Source organism: Coregonus lavaretus (genome assembly GCF_964263955.1).
Source record: "Coregonus lavaretus genome assembly, contig: HAP1_SCAFFOLD_922, whole genome shotgun sequence".
Lineage (NCBI taxonomy): Eukaryota > Metazoa > Chordata > Actinopteri > Salmoniformes > Salmonidae > Coregonus > Coregonus lavaretus.
In genome coordinates this window covers 1-14,384 of record NW_028156249.1, presented here as the reverse complement: position 1 = coordinate 14,384, position 14,384 = coordinate 1, and the positions used below count along the sequence as shown (strand labels likewise).

Sequence of the window (14,384 nt, the reverse complement as noted above, 5' to 3'; positions counted from 1 at the left end):
TGAGACAACACACACATACACACACACACATAAAGTATTTACACACAGACACACAAATACACAGAGATAAGAAATGTGTGCTGTTAAGTTGTGTATCAGAAGTACAGTATATGGGGGAATGTGCATATTTGCATTCACCCAAAAGATAATTATTAATTTCCATCTCCCTCAGTCCCCCTCTCTCTCCCCCCCTCTCTCCCCCTCTCTCCTACTCTTTCTACTTACGCCTCTCTCTTCCCTTTCTCTCTTTCTTTAGTTAGCTTCCCGTTTATGTGGGGCAAACAGATGGCTTTGCTTAGCGTGCTGGTGTTTGGCCTACAGTGGAGAGACCGGAGTGGAGAGGGGGAGAAAAAGAAAGAAAGAGAGAGAGATTTAAAGAGAGAGAGATATATGCCATCTGAGCTGCAGGACTTTTCCATGTGTTCCCTTACACTTCCGTAAACAAAGCACCACAAGGGTATTTTTCCTTCTCTTACCAAATTCCTGACATCTCAAACACAAAACCCTCCTCAGGACAATGCTGGAGTGGTGCCTTACACGTCAGACCATAGTTTGCTTACTCACAACAACAAATCAATTGAAAAACCTGAAACATGAGCAGGTTAATATGGGAGTGTCTTGTCTCCTAGTCTCTTCTCCCACCTTCAGCCCTCCCTGACCGTGTCTTGTTCTCTCCACGGGGGTGTATTGTAGTGTTGGGGGGGGGGGGGTTCTGTTCGTCTGCTCTCCCTCCATGCTGTCTAATCCCTGTGTCAAATTGTTTCCTGGCCTCCACAGGAAGTCAGCACTCAAGGCCCCTCCGTCACGGCCTCAGCCGGGGCTTCTGGGAACGCGGTGGTGGGGGGAGAAGGAGGAGAGGGGCTACTGGACAGCTGTGGAAACCACAGAGCCTCATCTGTCAGAGTGCCAACATGTGCCCCCAGCTGCACTACAGCTATACACCCAACCCCCTCTACCCTCCACCCACCAACCCACCCAACTAGCACCCACCCACCACCAGGGCTCTCTCCCGTGAAATGAAACCAGCCTGGGCCACTAACCCCCCACACCTGAGCCCCGACTCCCCCCTCCATCCAGCCATGGAAGCTTGTTTTGGATAGTTGGTTCACACCACTCATTCACAAGCCCCTCTTTAGTCCATTAGCAGAGTTTAAGCACTACTTTGGGACAGTGTGGGCAGCTGGGCGCAGATCTGCCTGTTAAAACCTCTAAAAGTCTAAGCTTTTTTGGGGCGGGGGTTCTACTGAGCTAACATATGGAATTGTTTTAAGATGGTCATACCATGGATCATTTAGCTATTTTTATCTATTTTCTACCCACTTTTTCTCCCCAATTTCGAGTCATGCGTCCTCCGAAACATGGCCCGCCAAGCCACGCTGCTTCTTAACACCCGCTCGCTTAACCCGGAAGCCAGCCACACCAATGTGTCAGAGGAAACGCTGTTCAACTGACGACTGAAGTTATCTTGCAGGCGCCTGGCCCGCCACAAGGAGTCACTAGAGCGCGATGAGCCAAAGAAAGCCCCCCGGCCAAACCCTCCCCTAACCCGGACGACGATGGGCCAATTGTGCGCAGCCCTATGGGACTCCCGGTCACGGCCGGCTGTGACACAGCCTGGGATCGAACCCCAGACTGTAATGACGCCTCAACACTGCGATGCAGTGCCTTAGACCGCTGCGCCACTCGGGTGGCCCATGTTTGAACTTCTAACAGAAATGTGTTGGATAGCCTCCTCTGCTTACCAAAATGTCATAGACTCACACCCACCCACCCAACTTATTGTCCTCGACACAAAGTTGCCTACCTCCCAAACCTATAGCATATGGGCTTCAACGTTATAACAAGCCCCTGTGTCTTCTGGACTTTGATGTGGCAATGCCTGTGTCTACAGTAAGTCACAAAGGCAGATTGGCCTGGGGACCCAGATTGAAGTTGAAGGTCAGGCTTGTTTGGACAGAGACAGAGTAAAAGGTTTTCTGGAGGGTTTGAGCCCGCCCCTCTCCTTTCTTTCTCCCATTTCCCTCCACTTTTCCCTCGTTTCCCTCAACTTAAATCTTTCAAATGATCTCTCTTGAAACCTGCCTCGTGCTAGTTTTGAAATGAGTAATTTTCCATATCTGGTTAGTGGTTAGGGTTATCCTCCCACACAATATTGTTCCTCAGGGTTGTTATGTAATACATTTTAAAAAGCAGATAAATAAAATTGTTGCTGGCCAAATTGACCGGGAGAAAAAACAACGGTAGGAAGGCTATCAGCGTGTCACCCACCACTTTACAATGTGAGCTGGAGGCAGTATGCATTTTGAAAACATACTTAATTGTTTGAAACCTGAATGTCTTACTTCATATTATGAGGCATGTCTTACCTTGCTTGAAAATCTGACCATAGAAAGGTGGAGGCAATTATTTGATAAAGACTTTATAGGCAGTGCGTGAGTTTAAAGTTTGGGGAAGCATAGGCCTACAATTTATCCTACCATTTATACCAATCTGTTGGTCAGTTATGATTTTCATATGTGCATTTTCATGGAACAGTTTCATTTCAATAATAATGTTTTCGGTTCTCTAAATCATTGTCACGTGGATCATAAAAATCTTAATTTTTGAGCTCCCTCAACATTAACAAGACCAAAAAAACAGACCCATGCTCATTGCTCACATGGATCACTCCAAACAAAAGACAAGGAAAAAATGGACAACTCGTAAATGATGGATGTGAAATAAACCTAAACTTGTTCTCAACTGGCTCACCTGGTTAAATAAAGGTGAAAAAACAAACAAACAAACAAAAACAAAATTATAAAAGTTAAAATTCAACTAATGCAAGAGGACCAGCCTCTGCCATATGACACATTGATACACCGTGATCATTGGAGGCTAAATAGCCTAAATGAGAGCATGGAACTCAGAGATGGCCAATGCAGCTGTTGGCCTATAACTTCCATTGTCAACAAAGTAAAAATACATTAAAAATTGTAGAAAATATACTGATGAAAATTCAGGTTCTTTCAATAACATTAATCTCTCTACTCCACCTGTCTGCCTCCCTTTCTATACAGTGGGGGGGGGGGGGGGGGGTATTTAGTCAGCCACCAATTGTGCAAGTTCTCCCACTTAAAAAGATGAGAGAGGCCTGTAATTTTCATCATAGGTACACGTCAACTATGACAGACAAAATGAGAAAAAAAAATTCCAGAAAATCACAATGTAGGATTTTTAATGAATTTATTTGCAAATTATGGTGGAAAATAAGTATTTGGTCAATAACAAAAGTTTCTCAATACTTTGTTATATACCCTTTGTTGGCAATGACACAGGTCAAACGTTTTCTGTAAGTCTTCACAAGGTTTTCACACACTGTTGCTGGTAATTGGCCCATTCCTCCATGCAGATCTCCTCTAGAGCAGTGATGTTTTGGGGCTGTCGCTGGGCAACACGGACTTTCAACTCCCTCCAAAGATTTTCTATGGGGTTGAGATCTGGAGACTGGCTAGGCCACTCCAGGACCTTGAAATGCTTCTTACGAAGCCACTCCTTCGTTGCCCGGGCGGTGTGTTTGGGATCATTGTCATGCTGAAAGACCCAGCCACGTTTCATCTTCAATGCCCTTGCTGATGGAAGGAGGTTTTCACTCAAAATCTCACGATACATGGCCCCATTCATTCTTTCCTTTACACAGATCAGTCGTCCTGGTCCCTTTGCAGAAAAACAGCCCCAAAGCATGATGTTTCCACCCCCATGCTTCACAGTAGGTATGGTGTTCTTTGGATGCAACTCAGCATTCTTTGTCCTCCAAACACGACGAGTTGAGTTTTTACCATAAAGTTCTATTTTGGTTTCATCTGACCATATGACATTCTCCCAATCCTCTTCTGGATCATCCAAATGCACTCTAGCAAACTTCAGATGGGCCTGGACATGTACTGGCTTAAGCAGGGGGACACGTCTGGCACTGCAGGATTTGAGTCCCTGGCGGCGTAGTGTGTTACTGATGGTAGGCTTTGTTACTTTGGTCCCAGCTCTCTGCAGGTCATTCACTAGGTCCCCCCGTGTGGTTCTGGGATTTTTGCTCACCGTTCTTGTGATCATTTTGACCCCGCGGGGTGAGATCTTGCGTGGAGCCCCAGATCGAGGGAGATTATCAGTGGTCTTGTATGTCTTCCATTTCCTAATAATTGCTCCCACAGTTGATTTCTTCAAACCAAGCTGCTTACCTATTGCAGATTCAGTCTTCCCAGCCTGGTGCAGGTCTACAATTTTGTTTCTGGTGTCCTTTGACAGCTCTTTGGTCTTGGCCATAGTGGAGTTTGGAGTGTGACTGTTTGAGGTTGTGGACAGGTGTCTTTTATACTGATAACAAGTTCAAACAGGTGCCATTAATACAGGTAACGAGTGGACAGAGGAGCCTCTTAAAGAAGAAGTTACAGGTCTGTGAGAGCCAGAAATCTTGCTTGTTTGTAGGTGACCAAATACTTATTTTCCACCATAATTTGCAAATAAATTCATTAAAAATCCTACAATGTGATTTTCTGGATTTATTTTTCTCAATTTGTCTGTCATAGTTGACGTGTACCTATGATGAAAATTACAGGCCTCTCTCATCTTTTTAAGTGGTCCTAGTCATAGACAGTCCTAGTCATATTAGCAACCCATCCTATTTGTTGCATCTTTAGATTCACACTCTTTCTAAGTTTCTAACTGAGATTTTCATTTCTGTCATACACCGCTTGCATCAGGTGCACTGTTTAGAATGGTGTTTTCCCTTTTTCCCGCAAATTGCATTTTGGCAAATGTTTGAAAATGACGTTTTATTGGCTGCTTCATTACAGGAGTTGCATGTTTTGTTAAGATGAATTACCATAATATAAATATGATTTCTGTCAATCTGAGCATGTGGGTGGATGCCCTAATGGGTTAAACACCCAATGCATATGTGTCCTTTATATTTCTCAAATAGCCGGTAAATTAAAATCTTCCCAGTCACGTTGTCCGGCGCCACTATTTCCTAACGGAAACCCTGGTGCATACATACAGTAGCCTATAGCTTTAGGGAATTGACCCATTTCAAGGCTAGAAGGTTGCTGGTTTATGTTTTGGGAGGAACATAGCTAACATATTGCTTTTGTACCCTTGAGCAAGGCCAAAACTATAGAGGTACCAATCCAGGGCTGGTTTGTACCGGTGCTTTCCAGAGTTTGTACGTTTGCCCCCATGCAGACAATAGCACAAAATGATCCTAGGCTTTGATATCAAGACCCCCACATACCAACACGCTATCCCCTAGCTGGCTGCGTTGGCTTTTTCTATAGATCCAAATCAGTGCATTGAGTTCTCCATTTAAATGACTGTATATAGGTCTGTCTGCATCTGTTTCTGCAGCAAGGGTTATTCGCAGACTCAAAAAGAGCTCAAAAAGAGCCGTCCTCAGATTTCTGGATGTATTTTTATGTATTTAAGAGAAGAGGGATATGCTCCGATACACGGGACTGCGTTACTGTTTGAATGCTGCAGTCGCTCTTGGGCTTAGCTGCAGAGGTAGACTGGGTGTAGTATGACAGGGCTCTGACCCTCTGATGTCTCTCTGATATTTCCCCTGCTGAATCAGTCATACACTGTCAGGGCCAGTGTGGTATAGTGTTTCCCTGTGTGTCTGAGCATCAGCCTAAATTAGAGACTGATACACACACAGATTTTCCAACTGCTGTACAGTCTGAAACAGGCAAACGTATTGACACAAGAATCAACTAGTGGATAGTGGGATAGTGAGACACTTTGAGCAGGTGTCATGTATTCTAGATGAACAGTCAGCACAGTCCTGTAAGCTGAGTTGAGCAGGATAGGATATATTCAGACTCATTGATTAGGTATGCCTTCCATAAGGAATAACCTTCCACAATCATCTGATCAATAATTACAGCCCAGAGAAACGCTATCTAAGACTGTACATGGGGGGATGGAGGGCCGCCTGCTAGAACTCATTTCCTGCCTGGTGTTTTCAGAGGAAGGAAGGCGGGTTTGTCCCTTCATACCTCACACGCTGGTTTGACGCAGGAAATAGAGAAAATAAACAAGTAATTAGATAAATAAATGAGCATAGATAAACCTTTATAAACAATTGAATGGGCTGGAAATGGGCCTTGGCCAGCGATTACAAGCAGAGCTCTCAGTCGTCCAAAACATTGCCTGCCTGGCCAGATGTCTGAAACTAATGTCACTTTACAGTCCAAAGTCCTCGCCACCACCATGTGGTGGCTTTTCTTTTTACAAGGCTTCTTCGACAGTGGCCCTTGAGAAAGAGAGAGAGGAGAGAGAGCATTTCACAACAGTTTCCCATAATTCCCAGATGTTTTTGATGTTCGTTATGTGTTTGATTAGCTGATTAGCTGACAACAGTGTGACCTTTTGAACTCTCTCTCTCTCTCTCTCTCTCTCTCTGGCCTGGGACTGCCTGGCTGGCTTTGAGTCAGTCCGGCGTCGCTCTGTCACGTTTATTTTCAGTCCTCCGCTTCTCTCCACTCCGCTATGCCCGCCAGCCCAACCAATATAAAAGAGACGAGCTGTCCACAGTGGCGTGGTATGCATGCAGAGAAGGATATTCACAGCACTTCAACTTGTCCCCCTCTCCTCTCTCACTTAGAGTGTCAGAGAGGCTTAGTGTTGGCAGAGAGTCATTTTGGGGTTGGGTGTGTGTGGTTACCCTCCTCCCCTCGACTCAGAGCCAATAGGGTATGGGGGGGGGGGGGGGTGCAGCCTTGACTGTGGGGGTGTACGATGCAGTTATTTACCACCTCTGTCTGTCTCACCCAGACACAGTTTGTCAGAGGTTCCTGATGAGATGAAGAGTCTGATCATAGAGAAGAGCAAGATGGGCCTGGAGGAAGACCCTGAGCTGCTGGTCAAAGGTGAGCCTGCCTGCCTGCCTGACACACTTCTACACCATCCCTCTATTCTCTCTCTCTTTTCTCTTTGTGTAGCTGTCGTGTTCCAGTTCTAGTGATTTGCATGTACAGTAATAACAGTTGTGTGTGTGTGATGATAACGTTCACTCATCCAAGAGCATTAGCCAAGCTTTAGCTCAGTGCATGTTTGAGGTGTTATCGCTGAATAAGTAGACCATACTGTACTACTGTACTGTACACTTCACGGTCCACAGCTGAGCCCTCACACGCACACACACATCACTCTGCCCCCAGTAATCATGTAATGATGACCATCAGCAGAATTAAGAGCCTTGCGTGTCTAACGCTTTTCAAGGAGTGATCTCACAGGCTATTCATGTGTGCTTTTCCTGCTACTGAAGCGGTTGCAGTAAAATGCCAGCGCTTGGATAAGTTACGTCCTCTTTGGGATGGCGGCAGCCTGATCGGCTAATTCTGACAGCAGTTACCATGCAGCACCCCTGGCTGGCTGGCTGCACCCCTCCTCCCTCTGTTCCGATGTCTGAGACCGGGGGGTGCATTCCTTCCCAATCGGAGGATGGATACTTCCCCTGGGCCCCTGGGGTGGCTATGTGCCTTGGCATTCCTTCTCTTCAGTCGGGCCATCCTCCCCACCAACCCCCGCCATCTCCACCACCACTGTGTAGACTGTAGACGCTCCAGGACATGTGAAGGCCTTGTTCTGTTATCTTTCCCCGTGCCCTTGTTGTGTGCACGGATACATTTTCAAATGCTCCCTCCATTAAGGGTGTCCCTGGCTATTTGGTGTGGTTTTCAATGGGACATCCTCAGGCAACTGGGGCCAAGTGTTGCCTCGCTGTCTAAAATAGGCCACCAACCGTGCAGAGACAGAGAGAGAGAGACAGAGAGGAAAATATATAGAGAGAGAGATTGACGGAGCGAGGGAGCGAGAAACTCCTAGACAGAATGCAGTAATGAGCATTAATTACATTCCCCTGTTTTTTAATGCACAGTCAAACTGAACAATTTTAGCTACATATGACATTAGAGTGGCCAGTACTCCAGTAATTTGGAAAGTGATTCAGTCTACTCCATTGCAATCGTTTCCTTTTCTGTTTGGATCTCTGTCTAATTCTGTTCAGCCCATAATCCTAGTGTTGAAGCTCATTAAAGCTCTGTGCCCTTATTGATGACTGTTTGTTATCAGATACTTTTTAATCTCCCCCAAATCTCTAAAACAAACAGAAAGTATACACAGAGATAGAAGGACAGAACACTACCATAGAGAGACAGACTCCAGTGTTTGCTCAGTCTGCGTTTAAGGGGACAGGGCCAGTGTTAGGGGTCTGGGGTCACAAATGAAACAAATTAAGGGCGAGCCGTGGCCCCCATGAGACGCATTAGCAGGCCAGAGAGATGGGATCCAGATGGAGGACCGTGGGGGGGAGGGGTAGGTAGAGGGTCCTGACCGGGACTCTTCTTTCACCCTTTCTCTCTCTCTCTCTTGCGATGTCTTTCTCTCTCTTCTCCTCACTGCCTTTCCTTCTCTTTCTCTACTTTTCTCACTCCCTCTGTCCCTCTTCCTCTCACTCTCTCTCTCTCTCTCTCTCTCTCTCACTCTCTCTCTCTTTCTTTCCTTCTCTCTCTCCTTCCTCTCTCCCTCCCTCCAAAGTAGGCCGTCTCTCTATCTCACTGTCTCAAAAAGAGCAGCAGCAGGACATCCTGTGTGACTGACAAAGGTGTCTCTCCGCTAACCAGTCCACCCAGACCCCTCCAACCCCCTACCCAATCCGTCATCATCCCCACCCAATCCCGTCCTGTCTTACCTCATAGTTTTATTTATCCATTTCATGTTGGTTTTTATGCTCCTGTTGATGTGGTGTTAATTACCTCAGAGTCCTGTGCTCAGGACTATATTGGGTGGGTTTATAGTGTGTTCCAGGCTGCCACTAAGATCATATTGAGCCACTCTGAAAGGGGAAACAGAATGAGACGTGTGTAGACTCCCACTCTGACTGGCCCCCTCCAGGTCTATGGGTTGTAACATGGGGGATGGTAGCAATGGGGGCTCTGCATGTAGGGAAACCCACTTTAAGGCAGGAAGAAAGGGAGCAGAGAGAAGAGAAAGAAAAAGGGGAGTTGGGGCGGGGGGAGAGATGAAAGAGGGAGAGACTGAGCGGAGAGAAAAGAGCTGTAGGGAAAGCGAGGGAGATCTGACAGGTGGCATGCAGCTTGCTAACCACAGAGGAAGCTGTGACGCTGATCTAAGAAGTTAGCCCAATGAACATGGCACTGCTGTACCCATAAACACACACACACACATGCACACACACACACATTCAACGGATGGCACAGCCACATAACCCTTTCCCCGCCCTCACCATAGCTCCCTGCTCCAGGTTTGGGCCAGGTGACCAGCCAGGGCCCTCTGCCAGCCTATCCATCAGCCCTCACTGTGAACTCTGACCTCTGACCATGACTGCTCTCTCATTTTACCCCTCCCTCTCACTGCCACCTCTCTCTCCATCCCTCTCTCTCTCTTCCCCGCTCGCTTTCTGTCCCTCTCTCTCTTCGGGCAGCCCCTAGCTGGAGCTTGGCCAAACCGGTTTATTTACCCTCAGCTCTGTGAGATTAAATATTTAGAGGGAACAATTTGTACACATAGGCCGCGTCCCAAATGTCACACTATTCTCTATATAATGCACTACTTTTGACCAGAGACCTATGGTCCCTGGTCAAAAGTAGTGTACAACATAGGGAATAGTGTTCCATTTGGGACACAATCAGTGTGGTGCTACATGCCTGGTGTTTGGTAACACTACAGCTGCTTCCCCTTCTGGACATGGGTAGTACACTATATATACAAAAGTATGTGGACACCCCTTTAAATGAGTGGATTCAGATACTTCAGCCACACCCTTTGCTGACAGGTTTATAAAATCGAGCACACAGCCATGCAATCTCCATAGACAAACATTGACAGTAGAATGGCCTTATTGAAGAGCTCAGTGACTTTCAACGTGGCACCGTTATAGGATGCCACCTTTCCAACAAGTCAGTTCATCATATCTCTGTCCTGTTAGAGCTGCCCCGGTCAACTGTAAATTCTGTTATTGTGAAGTGGAAACGTCTAGGAGCAACAACGGCTCAGCCGCGAAGTGGTACAGAGCCCTGACCTGACCTCAATCCCATCTAACACCTTTGGGATGAATTGGAACGCTGACTGCGAGCCAGGCCTAATTGCACAACATCAGTGCCTGACCTCAATAATGCTCTTGTGGCTGAATGGAAGCAAGACCCCGTAGCAATGTTCCAACATCTAGTGGAAAGCCTTACCAGAAGAGTGGAGGCTGTTATAGCAGCAAAAGGGGGACCAACTCCATATTAATATCCATTATTTTGGAATGAGATGTTCGACGAGCCATGTAGTGTACATCCACTTCATGTAAAGCTGGACACTGCAGACCAGGGTCCTGTTCAGTAGTGACCAAACACAAACAGTTATTCAGGTAAGTTTCAAACCGTTTTGTCTCGTTCTGTGCCTACTGAACACCACCCAGTTCTGAGGGCGATGTTTATGTGATAGGGGTGGAATGGAGGTGAAGGGAGCCAGGAGAATGTATCAGCCTCTCTTTCTCTCTCTCTCTCTCTCTCCCTCCCTCCCTCCTTCTCTGGGCGTTAATGTAAGATCTCTTCCTGCTACTCCACCACCAGAACTGTTCTCTAACCTCCCGGCTTTCTTCCTTCAGTCTTTCTTCCAGCTGTAATTATCCAGGCCTTAATGTCTGACTATACCATTAGCTGTTATTTTTAACCTGTTCTGCATATTATATACATATTTGATGTCTGATGGGTTCAACCTCTTAGTGATTATGTTCAGCCCAGACTAATTAACCCTTCAATTCAACCCAATAAGACACACACACACACAGGTGCACACACGCAAACACACACACACACACACACACACACACACACAGGTGCACAGGTGCACAGGTGCACATGCGCAAACACACACACACATACACATACACACACACACACACACACACTATCATGTGCAGATCTTTTATTATTAGGCTACCGTTTTGATAACATCTTTCTTTCTCACACACATTCACACACTGAAATAATCAGTCTCCTGAGTGGCGCAGTGGTCTAAGGCACTGCATCGCAGTGCTAGCTGTGCCACTAGAGATCCTGGTTCGAATCCAGGCTCTGTCGCAGCCGGCCGCGACCGGGAGACTCATGGGCGGCGCACAATTGGCCTAGCGTTGTCCAGGGTAGGGGAGGGAATGGCCGGCAGTGATGTAGCTCAGTTGATAGAGCATGGCGTTTGCAACGCCAGGGTTGTGGGTTCGATTCCCACGGGGGACCAGTTTGAAAAAAAAAAAATACTAAAAAAATATATATGTATTCACTAACTGTAAGTCGCTCTGGATAAGAGCGTCTGCTAAATGACGTAAATGTAAATCATGTTCTGACGTCAACTGTGTGGGAACCTAGTCATGTAATATCCAAGAAATGTCCCCTTTCTTTGTGTGTGTGTGTGTGTGTGTGTGTGTAGGCTGGCTGTTCCGGGAGGTGCGTGGAAGCTGGATCAAGCAGCGGTGCTACTGGTTTGTACTGAGCCAGGACTCCTTAGACTACTACAGCAGCTCAGAGAGAGGAGCCCGCAGACTGGGAACACTGGTACTCACCAACCTCTGCTCTGTCATCTGGCCAGACAAACAGACCTTCAAGGAGACGGGTGAGTGCCACTCACACACGCACACACTGAAACATGAGCATGAACACGCATACACACAGACAGACACATGAGCATGAATACACAGACAGACACATGCATTCTGGCGTGTATAGACACACACACACACTCTCTCTCTCTCTCTCTGATTCATACACACCAACTCCATGCCATCCCAAATTCCCTGATTGGTCCCCTATCCTTATGCGGTTCAATTATCAAATATTGGTAAAGATCTCAAAGCGGTCGTAATGTGAGGATTTACGGTCTCCTCTCAGTTCCTGTGAGCCCAGTACACCCAGAGGAAGTCTGGAAATCCCAGTCCACTTTTCTCTCCACAACTTGGGTTTGTCTGGAACCCTCTGCTTTGAGTCATCAGCACCAGAATGGCCCTTTACCATTTAACACCCTGAATGACAGGAATCGGAGAGGAAGTACAGGTGAAAGGCTATTGTTGTGTGAAGAGAGAGAGAGAGAGGGGGATGACTCGGACTAGGAGTTTTTCTGTTAATCACCCACGATATACGCACGCACACTCACACACAGGGCCCTCTGTGTCTGTATGGAGGGGATTGTACCTTCGCCTGCTGACTTTAGACAACCACTTAAAACCTCCAGGAGAAAAAAAACCTAACCCAACTATTCCCCTAAATCTGCTCTGGGACTTTCCTGCAGAGAAGTGTGTACTCTGTTTTGCTTTTTGGCCTGTTTTGTCTTGCCCTCAGTCTTAAGTACAGCTCACTGGTGGCTGTGTGTTCTGTCTGTGTTTCTCTATGAGCCACTGAGTAAATCTGTCCCGGCAGAGTGGTATGGACCTAACGGCTTCCACCTTATCTCCTTACCAGGGGAGTTGGGGCGGGGGGAGAGTTCCCCTTTTTGACCCAATATCTACTTCCACCTTTCTATCTCACATATGTTCACTTGTGCGATAGCAGTGAATGGGGTCAAACACACACAAACACACACACTTTAGCCTCACTTGGCTAAACAAAAGTAAATCAGTATGCCAAGTCACGTAGCTAGCAGGAGATCACATGGTAACAAACTCAGGTTATGATTGGCCTGGGGGTCCACACTGCCTATAGCATGTCTAGTACAGTTAGAGAGAGGGCTTTCTCTATTCTTACAGGAGGCCAGGTTGTTGTGCCAGGAGAGGACACACACACCGAAGGATTAGCACTTCCCTTCTGTCCTGACTTGGTTGTAGTCATTGTGTTTTGGTTGGGCTTAGTGGCTAATAAAGTTGGGAGCCCCTCTCGGGATGACCGCTGACCTCAGTGAAACCCAGAGAAGAAGTGAGTGAGCAGGAGTCACACCAGATATGTGGAGTGTCCCATGTCCAGACCACATGAGAGAGAGAGAGTGGAGCAGGCTTCCTTATTTTCTGAAACCACAGTTATTACATAAGTATAGGCCTTGGATTCTGCTCTCTTAATAATAATAATAATATGCCATTTAGCAGACGCTTTTATCCAAAGCGACTTACAGTCATGCGTGCATACATTTTTGCGTATGGGTGGTCCCGGGGATCGAACCCACTACCTTGGCGTTGCAAGCGCCGTGCTCTACCAGCTGAGCTACAGAGGACCACTTAGGACCTCTCTATAGCTTTCTTGTTCTTTGAAAGTTCAGTTTCAGTTTTTTCATGTTTATTCATGCATTCATTGCACGATACACTGATGACTGACTTCCCTGTGCCTGTGTGTGTTCAGGCTACTGGTGCATCACAGTGTATGGGCGTAAGCACTGCTACAGGTTGTACACCAAGCACTTCAACGAGGCTGTGCACTGGGCCTGCGCTGTCCAGAAGGTCATCGACACCAAAGCACCCGTGGAGACGCCCACTCAGCTCCTGATCCGAGACATCGAGGTGAGACACACACACACACACACACTGCTTCACGCCATCTCGCTGCCCGCCCCAGACCAGACCACTGCCAAACTGCCGATGACAAGGGTCACCAAACACAGACAGCAGCAACACAACGGCCATTATACCTCCGCTCTGTCACCACAGTAACCGCGCGACCACACTGGGCCGCGAGTCCAAAGTGTCCTCCAATTGTCGTTGCTGCTGCCTCCAGGGAATTACCTTATTCCACCAAGCTGTTAGGGGAGAGGAGGCACCCCATAAAAGTTCCACCGGAAGACTTGTTCTGCCCTATTTTAAGGAACGTGTCATTTTTAGAGGCAAAAGGGTGGAAGAAGAGGTTGTGCAAGGCAAAGCGTCATATTTGGACCTGGTCCAGGGGAGTGTACGTGTGTGCCCACAGAAACATGTCTCACTTAACAGTTGAATGAGACACAGCAAGGTCTTCTATTTTTAAAGTATGATTCCATTCAACACTAAGACAAAGTCTAAGAGAAAAATCCAGACCACGCTCTGCCATCACTTTGGAATTCACCAAGTCGTGTGAAGTCTATGCTTGTTTGCTATTCTGAGTTTGTGTGTTGTTGTGTTTGTGTTTTGTACCCAGTGTGTGTATTCTTGTAAATGTACCCTTCGACCACTTGACTTCTGTCTGGCCTCTTATCACGTGAGAAGGTGTTTAAAGTAGCCCATTGTGTGTGTGTGTGTGTGTGTGTGTGTGTGTGTGTGTGTGCGTGTGTGTGCGCATGTGTGTGTGTGCGTGCATGTGAATGCATGCATGGTGTGTTTCCCCTAACCCATTCCAGTACCCTCCTGCTGGTTGTAGAGGGCGTTGTGCGTGCATATGAGAGGGACACCCCATTTTGTA

At 47.0% G+C, this 14,384-nt stretch overlaps 1 protein-coding gene across 1 annotated transcript in view; it reads left to right on the top strand.

Moving 5' to 3' along the window:
* Positions 1 to 14,229, top strand: part of LOC311126557 (pleckstrin homology domain-containing family H member 3-like) — a 35,628-nt gene extending 21,399 nt beyond the window's left edge. The window contains exons 3-5 of the mRNA XM_084200550.1: positions 6,808 to 6,902; positions 11,467 to 11,649; positions 13,359 to 14,229. Coding sequence (XP_084056676.1) covers positions 6,808 to 6,902; positions 11,467 to 11,649; positions 13,359 to 13,666 — 586 coding nt within the window. The 3' untranslated portion in view covers positions 13,667 to 14,229. The remainder of the gene's footprint in view (positions 1 to 6,807; positions 6,903 to 11,466; positions 11,650 to 13,358) is intronic.
* Positions 14,230 to 14,384: the final 155 nt, after the last annotated feature.